Source organism: Orbicella faveolata, unplaced genomic scaffold (genome assembly GCF_042242905.1).
Source record: "Orbicella faveolata isolate gen_17 unplaced genomic scaffold, um_ofav_v1 contig_24, whole genome shotgun sequence".
Taxonomy (NCBI): Eukaryota; Metazoa; Cnidaria; class Anthozoa; order Scleractinia; family Merulinidae; genus Orbicella; species Orbicella faveolata.
This window is the reverse complement of record NW_028301552.1, coordinates 3,886,203-3,901,876: the sequence shown is the minus strand read 5'-3', so window position 1 is coordinate 3,901,876 and position 15,674 is coordinate 3,886,203. Positions and strand designations below refer to the sequence as shown.

Sequence of the window (15,674 nt, the reverse complement as noted above, 5' to 3'; positions counted from 1 at the left end):
TCTGTATTCAGTTAATTACCCTTACAGTGAACGAATTTAATGTCAACTCCTGATCTCTATACAAACTATTATATTTTATCCACAGTTCTCCATACAAACTCTTATATTACGCTTGGGTCACCTGTGACCGGATGTAGAAGATTGCGCAAGTTGGCGAGCACGCTTGGCACCCGCTCATGCACGCACGCATCGGTGAATCGATGAAAACATTTGCTGAGTTGTAGAGATGAGTTTTAAAACGTTTTTTAAAATAGAAATGTGTCATATTCCGCAATTTTTCCCTTCTATTTATGGAAGAACACGGGATGAATTGAAAGTAAACTTCAATTTCCCCACTGCAATCCTGCACGTAAACAGTTCATGACGTAACCTCTTGACGTCACATTAATTATTGACCCAGTTGGTGATTGGATTAATTTCCCTCCTTCTCGAAAGGTGATTGGCTAAGAACTTGATGAGAACCGGTTTTTCTGGTTTGACTGGTTAGGTGTGCCTCTACGTAACTCAAACGTTTGTTGCGTTGCTTCAGTGTTTGGGGTATCGTTCGTGTTGTGTGGAAGTAAGTGTCGTCGTTCTGTAATTTTATACTTACTTTTTCTCCCTATTCCCTCATCTAACGTAGGAAATTACTACAAAATCCTTCGTGGATAAGGGTTTCTCTGGCCCAGAAGTCATTACAGTTGATTTCTTCGCTTTAATTCAGGAGCGTCGTGTTTCAACGGGTATTGTTTACTCGTCCGTGCGTCTTGGTTGTGTAGTTTGGCCTTGCCGTGTTGCTACCAGTATTTTCATTTAAAAATTCGGATTGAAAGGAACTGCTTCTTTAAATGGGAAGTTTTAAGACCCATCACAAGACTGAAAGTGACAGCTTTACGAGAAAATTTTGGTCTAGATATAGGACTTCAGTTGGCCATTGTAAGCGTTGGCGAAACTTTATCCGTTGTAAAGTAGTTCGTGGGGATATAGTCCTAAACCTGTTTGCCTATTTTATTCGCGACTTAGCATGCACAGCCGTCCAAGTTTGAAGGCAAAACGTGGAAAACACTCATTTTACACAGATAAAGAACTCTGGTCCTTACTAACGACATCCTTGGAGAAGAAGAAAGCCAATAAAAGGAAAAGGGATCCAGACATGCTTCGGAACGCAGTGTTGGAACTAACAGTTCAAAGACTGAACGAAGAGATTACGGAGAGATGTATGAACAAAGCGAAACGTCGAAAACTAGAGGATTCGTATGAATGGCACGAGTCTCCGGATGGACTTGGATGGAACATGACCGCATCGTATCAAGATGACGATGATCTGTTAGGTATAGACGACTTCTTTCAGAAACTAAGTACTAGTTGTAGATCACGGAGTAGTGTTTCTGAATAGTGAGAGGATGTCGAAGTTACTGGAGACGACAACAGGCATCGAATCTGTAGGTTTCATATCAAGGAACTAGAATATTTGAATCATGTTCTCAGACCAGTGTGTTTGCTTAGTCTTTCAAGTCTGGATCCTTAGCAGTGCAAACTGATAAAATGCTGCATAATCTAGTAAGGAAAACAATTTTGCTGCGATATATTTATAATGGTACTTTTCTAGAAAAATTTCGTATGTTTGATATTTCAGAGAACTATTTTTATTGTAAATATTCTTATTTATTAGATAATTTGTAAATAAAGATGTATTTGAATAACACACTGGTGAAGAGGGCTTTAAATCTTTTAATCATGTGGTGATTGCTTTCACAGCAACAGGTTGAACTTATTTTCCTCAGCTGATGTTCTGGTTGTATCATCAATTGCCATAAAGTACATCTAAAGCACCTTCCAGAAGGTATTGATAACACAGTACACAAATTAGTTGCCCAGTTATGAAAAGAACTTTGAAAGATGATTTTATAAGAAGATACTCATTACAACATTATGTCAAAATCAGTATAGCCTGTAAATTTAGTTAATTATGCAATGAAAACCAAAGGCTCATTCCTAAGATTCCTGGAAGTGTTATGAACAAAGTTAGTAAATTTTGACAGAGGAAAGGACAAAAACAATTGTAGTGACTTGCAAAGGCTTATCAGCCCAGTTTTGGCAGGTTAGCATATTGAATTTCAGTGATTTTAAATGCAAATCATTTCTTTTCAAGCCTGATGCGAGGTTGATGGCGACTGGTGGCTGCCACATCGCCAAAGGTGGAAGGATAATCAACAGATAGGATGAAGATGGCTGAAGTCAATCGGTAAATGCAAAGCATTTGCCTAGTAGTAAAATATGCTTGTGTTTGAATTACTTGAGAATGAGTTACTTTTGCTGCGGATAGATTCATGGAAGATTAAGTATTGTCTTTGCCAACTTTATAGTTCATCTGGACATCCTCAAGAGAAGCTTTCATCGGAGGATTAGTTCTTGAAGACAAGCATAAAGGCCAGCCATAAGGCTTGTTATATAGTTATTAGAAGCAGTTATGCATAGATTTAATTTGTAGAAAGTCACTTAAATAAAAAATAAAGAAATAATAGTTGGGTGGGAGTAAGTGCTCAGCCCATGTGGGTCTAAAATTAATAATCAGTAATGTTTCACTTTGACACTGCTGCTTATATGCCTAGGATGTTTGTAGTTATGTTAGGTTTTTGCAACATTGTTCCTTTGATTTGATCAAAAGCACTAAGAAGGAAACTACCAAGCAAGTAAAATTCAAGTCACTTGGCCTTGCAAGAGATAAAGGCAAGCATGTTATTCACTACCATAGAGATAACACTGATAGCTTTTTGAGCAATGGTGAAAAGAAGTGGAAATTATGCGTGCAATATCATGCTGTCAAATGGTGACCAAGAGAGTACTAGAAGTAGTGGTTTCACAAGCTAGGAACTGTGCATAAGAAATTCGAGTAACTGCGGTATGTGGAGAAATCTTGACCATTTGTTTTTGTGATCAACTTCCAGATGTCTTTCTTTGATTACATTTTGGAGGATATGGTATACAAAATATTTTGCAGGTATTAATATTGTCCTTACACAAGCAACGTAAGCAACTGGAAGTGGATCACAGGTATTCGAGCCACTTGTGAGCAGTGAGACCTGCTGATGTCTTTATCAATCGATCGCTAGTTAGAATCATATAACTAAGAGCTGGATTGTAGCTCTCTGTCATAATTTAGCGTTGGATAGGGTTGTATGTGTTGTTTCTTTACCATTATGCAGTCAAAGTAGACTTGCAGTCCAAGCCAGAGGGCAAAATGATCCAAGTGGATCTTGAGGAATAGCTAGAGGCCATTGGCAATCTTAAGGAAGCTGGAAACAAGTGATGTAAGCTGATATCTCTTCCAAGTGCAGCATTTTGTAGAGTTATGCTCAGTCTTAAATTTGACTAACGTAGGATAAAAGAAACTTCTGCAACATGTATTGGTTGCTATTAAAGTGTTTCAGCTATGGAACTTCAGTCATCCTGGAATGAAGCATCACAGCCGTGAGTGTTTTATCTGGTTTCAAGTTATAATAAAGTGTCCTAAGATTGCATCATTCATCTGACTACTAGACTGGGCATACTTTCTTTTGCATCATGGTTTTTGACTCCCAAGAGCATCTGGTAGTGTTCTTTGCCTGCACTCTGCTCGGCTAGTCATAGTATGATTGTTATTTCATCATGGTAATGGTAGTGAGAAGTATCTCGACTTTACGACATTGACAGCCAGTTTGAAATGTTAAGTTGATTTGAGGCATAAAATATCACGAAATACCCCTCTCATCAAGACCATGCACAAGTTGGGTGACTGCAACTTTGTTACAAGTGAAATGACTGTTAAGAAATAACCTGCTAAAAGAGAGCACAATGTCATCAAAAGCAAGCAAGTGGCCAGTCCATTTAGAGGTGTTACTGGGTGAATTTCTTCTTCTGTTGGCCAAACCAAAAAAATAATGTTAATTGTAATACATATAAGGTGTGGTAGGGTTCTTTCTTTTTTAAAAGCAGGTTAAGGATCTCAAACTATTGGGTTGGATGTCAACTAAACGGATTTGCAGGTTGTGAGAAATCTAATAATACCATCTTTGACAGACTGAAATCTACACAAGGCTCAATTCTTGTACACTGAAATGGCAAGTTCCTTTGTCTTTAAGTTTGGAGTTTCCTAAAACTTGTAGTTATCTGCATGGACATGTAGTGTTTCCCAAAGTGTGCATGATCTGAAGCTTTTTCAGTTTGTGGAGCAAGGAGGCCTTGCAGGAATGAGGGTAAAGAATTCTTGCTTATGCGAATTCTTCAGCAACTCGGATGATAGCAGTACCTTTATGCCATTGGCTAATGCTTACTGTGAAGGTAAAATATGCGTAGTAAAAGCTCCTAATTGGATTTAAGTGTGATTTGATTAGACTGGTATTTGGTTTGGGGGTTTTGTGCTACTTTTGCCCTTGCAGGGTGACAGTGTAAACAAGAAAATCCAGCAATCAGATCGAGCAACAGCACTTATTCACTGAAATGGCTAGTGAGTGTTAGTGTGTTGAAGCGCAAGTCCTGCTAAAAGTGTGCATGTTCTGAAGTTTCTTGAGTTTGTGCAGCAGCGCAGAAGTGAGGGTAAAGAATGATTGCCTGCATGACCAGGTGACTCCAATATTTGCGGTTCTGGCCACTCACCCTAAGTTAACCATGAAGGTGAAATATGCATATTGACAGCTCTTGATTGGATTAAAATCTGATTTCATTTGGACGTATTTGGTTTGGCGTGTGTGTGCTACTTTTGCCCTTGCAGTATGTGGCAGTTCAAGCAAGTGATAGTGTAGGAATGACGATGAAGACCCCTCTGTTATAGAAGTCTCTGAAACAATTGTGTAAATTTCAAATTCCTCCATGTGGCCCTATTGTGACTGACTTGAAACCTTCGAAAGTGTGAATCTTCCTTCGTTTACCACAAGCACCCTTGGCTGTTTTCTCCGACCCATTGCATTATATTGGACTGAAAGGTACAACTTCCTTGAGCTTGTTTTGGAAAAAGTATGTGTGGGTGTGTTGTTACGAATTTATTTCAGAGAAGTAATGTGGAAAGTCCAGGAATTGGGCGGTGTCGAAGAAGAAAATCTTTATCCTGTGATGTTCACAAGCTGATACTGGATCCCCAACCGAAATCCCAAAGTTGAAATTCCTGTACAAAGATTTCCTTTCTTGGCAAGCGCTAAAACTTTTACCAGTTTGTTCAGATCAGTCATCGGGAGTTCCCCCAAGGTAACTGCTGTCTACCTGAATGGCATAGAATAAATTTGACCTAGGCCTTGAGTGTGTAGCTTTTTCACCAGAGTTGTATGTTAGCATAGTGAACACACTAAAGGATGATTGGATTTCTTGTGGCTTGTATATACAGCTGAAGCAATCAAGCAGAAAATTTGTACGTACTTCCACCGAAGTAAAGCTTAATTCAGTTACCACAGACAATCTGGCTCACTGCAGAATACCCTTGTGAACTAGTGCATGGTATTTCAAAATCACAGTTGCTGGTTATGTCCATTCGTCAGTTTTGTTAAGCCTGAACAATAGTTTAGGACTGTTTGGTTTCGAAATGTGTGTGAAGCTTTTTCAACAGATCTGCGTTTCTGCTGGAATTTTGACAAGTTCAACCTTGGCCTTTTCTGCCTGCTCCTACATTATTCCTCTTGATCCCACAAGAGCCAAGTAACACCACTGCAGCTTTTCCAGTGTTTGTTTTGCAACCTAAAAAACATTCTGTTCCAATCTATTGTTGCCAAAGAAGCAGTAATCAGCACCAGAAAGAAATCCAAAAAAGATTCCACCTGAAAGAGAAAATATCCAGTATGAAGTACAGGTTTTGTCCTTGACAATTAAAGATGTGCGCATGAAGAATTAATAGAAGGCAGGTTTGGAAGTACATTTAGGACTGTGACCGACACCTAACAAGTTGAATGCATCCACCCAAAGTTGTCAATTTATGGAGAATGGTACAAGTTGACCAGAATAAAAGTGATAGCTCAGGCAAGTTAGGACTGCAGTCATTTTGGCACTTAAGAAAGTTTGTTCCAAGTTGTGTGGGTTTTGATCTGTCTGTGTGTTCACAAGATTATCCTGTTAGAAGTAATATTTGGTAGTGGTGTATTTGCTTAGAATTTGTCTACTAGGTACATGTGTTGCGAGAAGTTTTTTTCAGGAATGTACCTTGAGTCAACACCAACTTTTCAGGGCCATTGAGTACTAATTCAAGAAAATTATCAGTGGGGGCCACTCCAAAGCAGTATTCTCAGCATGTTTAACGATGCCTTTCAAGTGCAGAAGAAAGCAGAAAGTAGTAAGCAGTCCAAAAGTATGAACTTAGCACCAAGTAGTGCAAGTGTTTTTGTTGTCGGTCAGTTGTTGCTGTGTGCAGCCAGTGTATTGGAATCTAATGACCGGATATCCTGTCTTGCAAAAAAGCAATTCTAGCTATTCCCAAGTGGTAAGCCGTGCAAAGCAGTAGTGTACTTCATGGAAAAGCTAATGGGTTGGGACAAGCACAATCTTCCAAGTTCCTTAGAAATGGAAAAATTAAGAGCAACTGATGTGGTATCAATTTAATCTCTTGTGCATTTAAAAGTGGTACTGTCAGTACAGTGTTTTGTGTTTTTCCTGTCATCTGCAAATATATCCTTGTTTTGTCTGGAGAACACATGCTTTTAAAAGTTTTTTTCAGGAAATTGTGTTCAGGAAACAACTGATTTTGCGGTATGGTAGTGTCACATTCTGAAAATATTCAAGCAAGATTATTTATCAAGCATCCTTCCTTGAGCCACTTTCTCAGAATCTGTCTAAATACAACAAGTTCCAAGGTCATCTGTTGTTAAATTAAAGGTTCAAGTCATTAAAAGGAAAAAAGCCAACCCCTCTTCTTCCCTGTAGAGTTAAACTGTTAACCACATTTCCAGTACTAAAGCAGTATGGGTATTTGAATCATCAACCTGTGGCCAGTATTTTGCTGAATAAACATCGGTTAGACTGTCCAAGCAATGGTTTGGTTCCAAGTTGGCATGTGTCACTTCTCCAAATTCCTACTTAAGGTTTTCTAGATCTCATTCTGTACCATCTGTGGTTAAGTTGGTTGGGACAAGAAAAGTTTTGTTTTCCTCTTTGGAAAGTCTTACAAAAATTGGCAGCAGTACAGATCATCTGATGAGGCAGGGTAGTGAGTACTAATCATCAATGCAAGGGTTTCCCAGAGGTGCATTGTCAGCAAGTGAGTCAAACTTTACTGTGATGTTTTTTGATGGAAATTGTCATATTTTATTGTTCATTGTTTCGTCAGAATTTTGTAAGTCTTCTCGTGTATAGAAAATGCATGTGGTTTTCTTAGAAGTCTTTTTCAGGAATTAAATTTGGTGTGCTCAACAGCAGTTTCTCCATTTCGTGCTAAATTGCAAGTAAGATTCAGTAGTGGCCATCTTTCCATCTAGCAGCTTTCTCAACATCTGGCTAGGAACCCAAAATGTGCAGAGTAGCTACTCAGAAGTCCATCCTAAGTAAGCTTATCTGCGCCCTAAAAAGAGAAATAGCTCCAGCAGTGTGCAGTGTGGGTTTTGTGTCCTTTGTTGCTTGTGTAGACCTCTGGCCTGGGTGCACTTGAGGGGAAGTGAGTGAAGATAACCAGCTGACTGAACATAGATTGGGTCCAAGTAGATGCATACTAGAATCTTTCCACAAATGGAACTCTGCCAGAAGTCACAACTTCGTCAGAAATAGCACAAGTTAGCAAAATCTCAGTGTGTAACCTTGGTCAAGTTGTTTGGGACAAGCACAATCATGCAGTACTTCTATTGGCGAGGCTCGGATTCCCCGTGAGTGTATTGATTGCCTGTTAAGAATTTTTTACAAGAATTTTGAGATTAGAAATTTTCTATGGTGTTAATTTTTTGAAGTGTCAATCTACATATTTTCTCGTAGTGCATAGAGAATGTGTTGTTTTATCAGTTTTTTCAGGGACTAAAATTTGGTGAGCTCAACAGAAGTTTCTTGATATCGTGCCAAATTTCAAGTAAGATTCAGTAGTGGCTGTCTTTTCTCAACATCTGGCTAGGAGCCCTGTGTGTCCAATGTTAGCTATCCAGAAAGTCCAGCCTACGTAAGCTTCTCCACGTCCTAAAGAGAAATAGCTTCAGCAGTGTGCAGTACATGTCCTTTGTTGCTTGTTTAGACCTCTGGCCTGGGTACACTTGAGGGGAAGTAAATGAAGACAACTAGCTGACTGAATGTAGATTGGGTCCTAGCAGATGCATACCAGAATCTTTCCATTAGTGGAACTCCATCAGAAGTCACAACTTTGTCAGAAATAGGGCAAGTTAGCAAAATTTCAGTATGTAGCCTTGGTCAAGTTGTTTGGGACAAGCATAATCATGCAGTACTTCTATTGGCAAAGCTCAGATCCCCCATGAGGGTAATGATTGCCTGTCAGTTAAGTTTATCCAAGAATTTTTTGAGATTAGAAATTTTCTGTGGTGTTAATTTTTTGAAGTGTCAATCTACGTGTTTTCTTGTAGTGCATAGAGAATGTGTGTGTTTTTACAAGTCTTTTTCAGGGACGTAAATTTGGTGAGCACAACAGAAGTTTATCCATATCACACTAAATTACAAGTAAGATTCAGTAGTGGCCATCTTTCCATTGAGGAACTTTCACAACCTCTGGCTAGGAACCCTGTGTGTCCAAAGGTAGCCATCCAGAAAGTGCAGCCCAAGTAAGCTGCTCCACACCCTAAAGAGAATAGCTTCAGCAGTGTGGGTTTTGTGTCCTTAATTGCTTGTGGACCTGTGGCCTGTGTTTACTTGAGTGGAATTGGGTGAAGATAACCGACTGACTAATCATAAGTTTTAGTCCAAGAAGATGTGTACAAGAATCTTTCCATTAGCAGAAGTCCATCAAGTTTCAGTCAGTAATGGTACAAGTTAGCGAAATCTCGGTATATAGCCTTGGAAGGTCATTTGGCATGCAGTACTTCAATTGGCAAAGCTGAAATCCCCTGGTAAGGGTAATGATGGCCTATCAATTCATATTTGCAAGATATCCTTGAATTCTAAAGGATTATAATTTTTTATAACAGTAAATTGTGTCACTCCTCTTGTTTCCTCATAGTGTTGAGAAAATGTATGTGGTTTTCAGAGTCTTTTTCAGGAAGGTTACACCGGTAATCTCGTGGGCGATTTTTAGGGATCTAATTATGCTGAATTTCACATCAGACTCAGCTGTGACCATCCTTTCCTTGAGCAGTCCAAATTGTCAAAAGTGGTCATAATTTGCAATTCCAGAAAGTCCATCTCCTAAAGGAATCCAAAAGAAGTTCTCCACTCCCCAGATGGTAACCATTTTCCATTGTGCAGTGTGGGTTGTGTTTTTCTTATCCATATGTGTTGCTCGTGGTCTACTTTCATGGAAATTTGTGGAAAAAAACATCATCTGGTCAAGTATCAGTTTAGGTCGAAATAGATGCTCATGTCAAGAATCCTTCCAGGCAAGTGGACCTTCACCAATGGTCAAGACTTGTCTAAACCCTTTCACAAGTTAGCCAAACCTTAGCTTGTAGCCTTGGTTTAATTGGTTGTCAGAGGCATAATCATGCAACACTATCCAAGAAGTCAGTGATTGCTAGTGAGTCTTGAAAGTGGTATTTTTAAATGTTAGATTTTCTGTAGTGCCTAGGAAATATGTGGTGTTTGGAAAGTCTTTTTCAGGAAGGTAAATACAGTGATCCCAATGGTGATTTCTCAGGATTCATATGGTGATAAATTTCGAGTAGGATTCAGTGGTGGATATCCCCTTGTCTGGAACTTCCTCTTCAACCGTGTCAAATCCCAGATTATTCAAGTACTGTTGCCAAAGTAGCTGTTGTTTGCGTAGCAGAAACCTCTGGCCCAGTAAGCAGTTCAAAAGAGCCTTTTTACTTCTTTAGAGCATCTAGTTCTACTTGCCCAGTTCTACTTGTAGATGTTTCTCCTATGTGTTAGTGGAAATGAAGATAAAAATGATATGAGTTCAGTTCTTCATTAATCATGGCAATTTCCTAAGAGAGCCTGAGTCTCTGTGGTCAAGTTGGACGCAACAAGCGCAGTCATCCAGAACTTTGTAAAACATTCTAAAAGCTCAAAACATTCAAAGCTGGAATTGATCATCAATCAGTTTGTATAAATTTGACAAGCATTACCAAGTCATTTGTTGGTGAGGTCAATTTGTTATTTTGTTGTGGACATTGTCCTTGTATTGAAGTTATTACTCTACTCCTTTATGGTAGCATGAAATTAAATTGTCTAAAAAAGAAAATTTGTAGGTTTTGTGCATGTGGTTTTGAAGCAGTCTTTTCCAGGAACACAGATGCGGTGAATCAAGTTTGCTTTGCGCTTAATTTCAAGTGAGGCTCTGAAACAGCCATCCTCCCTGCCCTGGCATTTTTCCAGCAACCCAAGGTGTTCAAGTTCATTGTGTTCAAAGAAGCAGTAAGCTGAAAAGTGGGAAAGTTCTGGCTCTGCCCAGTAAGCATTCTAAAAAAGTCTCTTAACCAGCCATGTGGTGTGGGTTTTGTGTCATTTGTCACTTAAAAGACTTGTGGTGTACTCATTACTTTGTGGAAAAAGTAACCTTCATCTGTTTACAAACAGTTGGTTTTGGTACAAGCAAAGCATCTTTCAGTTCCAAAGTTGGACTGCCTGAAGTTGTGATTTTTGCAGATTTCCACAAACAAGTTCAGCAAATCTTGAGCATTAGCATTTGTCAAGTTAGCATAATTCAAAATATTTCGTAAAATGCAGAACATTTCCGATGTGGAAAAAAGTTCAACAAGTTTGCATCTTGCACGCTGCAGTTAAGGTCAGTTATATTCTAAGCAGTGAATCCTAACAGGACACTCTCAGTGACGTGAATTTGAATGTTCAGATGTATTGTGATCTTTTGTTTGCCCTAAGTATATGAAGTAGATGGGGTGCTGAAAGAACTGTAAGTTTGTTGTCAAACATTTGCTATAAGCATTTAAATATAATAACATTGCTATCTTCATAAATGACTGAAGTGGTATCATTGGTTAAATGTTAAATTTCTAGGCTATTGTTGAAATCAAGGCTACAAAACAGCCATTCAACCTAATTGTCCTTCACTAATTAGAATTATTGATAAATATTTTTAAAGTTCTGTTGAGTTGTCAAAACCAGTGCTTATTTTATTAGTTCTAACAGCTTTCGAACATCACAAAAAGGATGGTGCCATTGGCCTCTCGTTGTTTGACATGCACTAGCAATTCATGACAGGTATTGCAGCAAAATTTAAAATTTGCAAGTGGAAGCAGTGCATATTTTGTTTTCTCAACAGTTAATGCTAGCTAAAACATTTTTCCAAGTTGAGAAATTTATTACTGAAGAGAAAAGTTAATAGCAGTTTAAAGGTGACGTTCTAATTTTCCTAACCTACATTAGAGGTGAAAGTATGTTTCATTTGCATATTTACATTATCAATCTTAAACAACTAAGTATGAAGTTTGTGTGCTGTTAAATAATGTGTAGCTCGTAAATAGTGTGTTTCATTGACAGAATTCATTGTTACATAAAGATAATAATTTAATTATTTATTTGGCTATTTTTTGTAAACTGCCACTACAGGACTACTTTGTGCTTATGAATTTAATAACTTACACTAATAGTGCTTTATTTTGTTTCTCTATCTGAAATGGGTTTAAAGTTGTTGCTTTTTTCATTTGTTGGGGTTGGGGAATCTTTTTGTTTTCTTTCACTTACAGTCTTGAGCTGGTAGTTGTGTCAGTTTAAGTTGGATTTTAAAGGCCTGTGGACAAGGCAAGCATACCGGTATCTTCAGTTAACTTAATGTCACTGTCTTGTGTAATCATCTCTAAAACATACAGGTACAAATTAATTCAATAAGAAATTCAAGGTTAACTACATTAATGAGCTTTTAGAAGTATTGCTTAGTGTGCAAACAGTGCATATTTTATCAATTTCCTGCAGCATTTAGGATTCCACTTGTGCTAGAGGTAGGCCAGCATTGCATATTTTTTTAGTTCAGAGCAGGCTCATTTTTGATGTCAGAACTTAAAATAATCAGCACCACAATGATTCAAAATACAGGTACTGAGTTGCACATTTTTCCCCATCCGAAATTTCGATTTTTGATATGTGTGTAGATATGGTGTATGTGCTCTGTTCGGTTCTACAGCCGTTTCTGTTGCCGATCAGCCTGGAGTTGTCTGCTTTCCTTGTAAATATCGGAAGCTGTGCCACAGATCGATGAAAGATCAGATGTCTCCAAATTTTGTATTTATGTCAGTTAAATTATGCGATGCATGTAAACTGGATGCAGGTCAGCCATCAATTCAAATTCTTTTCTTTTAATCATTGTCGAAAACATTGCATATTTTTTCACTTTCACAGCAATCTTATTGAGGAAAAAAAAAAGCCATTTGCTCAAAAATACCGTATTCTAAAAACCCAGGTACCATCTTGAGATGTTTTGCTGTATGAAGTTTATGATTTTGAAAATTGGTGTAGATGTGTTGTATGCTCTGTTCAGTTCCACAGCAATTTCTGTCGCAGAGGAAATCTGCATCAAACAAACTCTGTTCTCCTTTTTCGATGCAAATATGCGGTGTCGGCATCCTGGACTCAAAAGGACAGATATGTATTCTGTTGTGTCTGTTCTTCCAGATCAAATTTTTTTGGTATTCAAACCGTGCATATTTTGTCACTCTTACAGCTCATCGTTGGGCTTTTAACTTCTTCCTTTACTGGATACAGGTCAGCCTTTAATTTGCCGCAACTTTGTTTTGGCAGAAAACATGTTTGTTTTTTCACTTTTACAGTAAGCTCCCTTTAAAATTGGATTTGTGCGTTTTTCACTTTATTATTAATATGGCGATACTGGATTCATACATAACAGGTACCAAAATGAGCTTTTTTGTCCATTTGTTGTTTTTGATTTTCAAAATTTTGTTGGTATGGTGTATACTTTGATCAGTTCAACAGCAGTTTCCACGATACTCTTACATCAGTTCTCAACTCCCAAGGAAGTATACTTGTTTCCTAAATTCATGCGAACATCTTTCAGCCAGATGAAGTAAGGTTAAAATTATTTGTCTTATTCTGAATCAACGTCCATTATTCGACTTCTGTTGTGTCAAAATGGTGCATATTTTCACTCTCTACAGTGCCTTAATCTTCACTGGATGCAGGTCAGCCTTTGATAAAAGGTTTTCTTAAGTTCTTGGAAATTGTGCATGTTTCTTCAGTTTTCAGCAAGCTCTTCATTGCAACAAATTCACGTTCCATTCCGAAAAGAAGCACAGCTCTTGGTTGGCATAATATTTTCGGATATGATGTAAACTTGGATCATTTTTAATGAAATTTCAATCCCGGATTGATTGCTGGTCAACCAATTGATGGAAAGTTTTTTCTCACCACTGAGTGGAAGGTCATCTCAACACCCGAGTATTTGTTTCCAGTTGGTGAAATCCTTTTTGATGCAAGCAGCGCATTCTCTACAGCTTCTAACATTCCACTGGATGCAGGTTGGATCTCTATCCGAATATTTTCTTTGGTGTCAGAAATGTTGCATATTTTTCAGCTTAACAGTAAGCTCCTTTAAGCATTTAATTCCTGGGATTCAAAGTTGTCAGATTACCGGATTCTAGCAGTGTAAGTAACTATTTTAGAACATTCTCCATCCAAAGTTTTTGATTTCGAAATTTTTGAGGATGTGGTATATCATTTGTCATTTCAACAGCAGCTCTGTTTTCAAATGCATATAATTATGCTAAATTCTAGAGAGTTTTCCCATCCAGATATGTATCCTGTGTGTTTTTGGTTTTATTCTTAAACATTGTGTTTCAAACCGGTGCATATTTTGTCAGTCTCATTTCAGCTTCTAGCATTTCATTGGATTCAGGTCAGCCCACAATTTCATTTTGTTTTTATGTCATGAAAAAAGTGCATGTTTTTGTCGTTTTCAGTAAGTTCCTGTCACTGGATGCAGGTTGCGGCATAAGGTTAAGCCTTTTTCCTTTTCTTTTGTCATTCAAATAAACCTTGAAATAAAGCTCATCCAATATTTAGTCATACATTTGTTACAATACATTCATTATTTTAGTTCTATTTTGGTTTGTGTGCAAACAGTGCATACTTTATTTAGTTTCAACAGCTTGAATGCTAACAAAGTGGATTCAGGTTAGCTGAAAAACAGTTTTGTCTCTTTTTTTTTTTTCTTTTCCATGTTCAATGTGTTGTATGATTATTTTAGTAAAAATAAGTTGATCACAGTCCTGTAAATTGTTTTTTTTTTGTCAACATGTAGTAGTAGCAGCAGTAGTGCATAGATTGGTAAACTATATCTGTCAGTAGTTCTATGTAATTTTTTTGAGTTTGATCACTTGACAAGTACATGTATCTAATGTTAATTGCTACCATGTTGTAAAGAACCATGTATGCAGCAGTGTCCCTCTGCATGGGCAGAGCTTAAACTATAACTACCAGTTTGAAAGATTAAGTGAGGAGTAGTAGAAATAGGTTAAGTTAGGGACAGTGTTCCAGTTCAAAGAAGCAGCAGAGACATGAAGGAAGACCTGAAGGATCAACATTATAAAGAGGTGAGTTGAAATCTACAAGGACCCTGCCCTGCATCGTATTGAGAAATAAAAAACCAATGAAACAATGGAATTGCTGTTTCTTTTTAATCTTGTCAGGAAGATGACAGGTTTTCACTGGGGACATCATTTACAAGGAAAATATGATGGCATACCAGTAGATCAACAATATCATTGCAAGGTACTGCTCTTGTGTTAATTGTCATGAAATACATCTTCATCTTCGAGTAAATTGTATTTCAGTCCAGTCCAGAATCAACCTTTGTTTACCGGGAAAAAATCTTTTTTTTAATGACAGTTTGCCCTAAAAGTCACTTATGGAGTTGTTTTTAGTTGTGCTCAAGCTCAGTTTGTTCTGTATTTGTAGTCATTTATTGCCTGCAAAAATCAATTCCATTTTAATTTTGTTTGTCTCCACAGATGACCTAAATGAAAGCAATTTTTGAAGATCAAGCAGATTCTTTCTATGTTGGATAATTTGGATTAATTTGCCTACTCAATTAACCCAAATTGATCGCCAAGCTAGTTTTTATGGCACGCCTGAGTGCCTGCTGTCTGCATTGGGTCAGGACTATGTTTCCAGACTATTTTTGTCCCATAATGGGTTTTAAGTCTGGTTTTTCGCAGCCGGCAGGCAGCACCTGGAATTAGTGTTTTGGCTTCTAATTTGGTAAAAACAAGTTTCCTGTTCTTTTGGAAAGAATTTATGACTTTTTCATGGTGTTCAATGTTTGGATGTATATTGGCATATGATTGGATTTTATTAGTCGACTGTTTTGCTTTGTATAATTATTGGCATGTTAAGCAAATAAATTCTGATTGGATTTTACGAGTTGTCTGCATTGCTTTGTATTTTGGCATTTTCAGAAAATAAAGTATGATTGGATTTATGGCCTGTGGTTTGCTTTGTATATTGACATGTGCAGAAAATAAAATATGATTTGATGTTACGAGTTGTCTGTGGTTCCCTTTGCCTGGTATTAGTGCTTTGACATAGGTATTATTTTGGGTAGCAGTTTTCCTCGAGATTCCCTTGGAAACTGTAAATTACAGTTAACCCTGAATCATGATCTAGACCGTTGATTAATAGCGGAAGGG

General features: G+C 37.7%; 1 protein-coding gene across 2 annotated transcripts; it reads left to right on the top strand.

The window, feature by feature from the left end:
- The first annotated feature begins 455 nt into the window (after positions 1-455).
- LOC110042424 (uncharacterized) lies at positions 456-15,526 on the top strand. Of its 2 annotated transcripts, none has more exons than XM_089291551.1 (7): positions 456-559; positions 1,003-1,310; positions 1,744-1,822; positions 2,132-2,224; positions 2,346-14,579; positions 14,676-14,757; positions 14,997-15,526. In XM_089291551.1, exons 2-3 carry the CDS (start codon positions 1,004-1,006, stop codon positions 1,746-1,748), a joined length of 312 nt encoding a protein of 103 aa, XP_089147677.1. In that variant the 5' UTR covers positions 456-559; position 1,003; the 3' UTR covers positions 1,749-1,822; positions 2,132-2,224; positions 2,346-14,579; positions 14,676-14,757; positions 14,997-15,526. The 2 variants fall into 2 exon arrangements, with proteins under 2 accessions (XP_089147677.1, XP_089147676.1); XM_089291550.1 differs by having other exon boundaries at positions 1,738-1,822.
- The last annotated feature ends 148 nt before the right edge of the window (positions 15,527-15,674 follow it).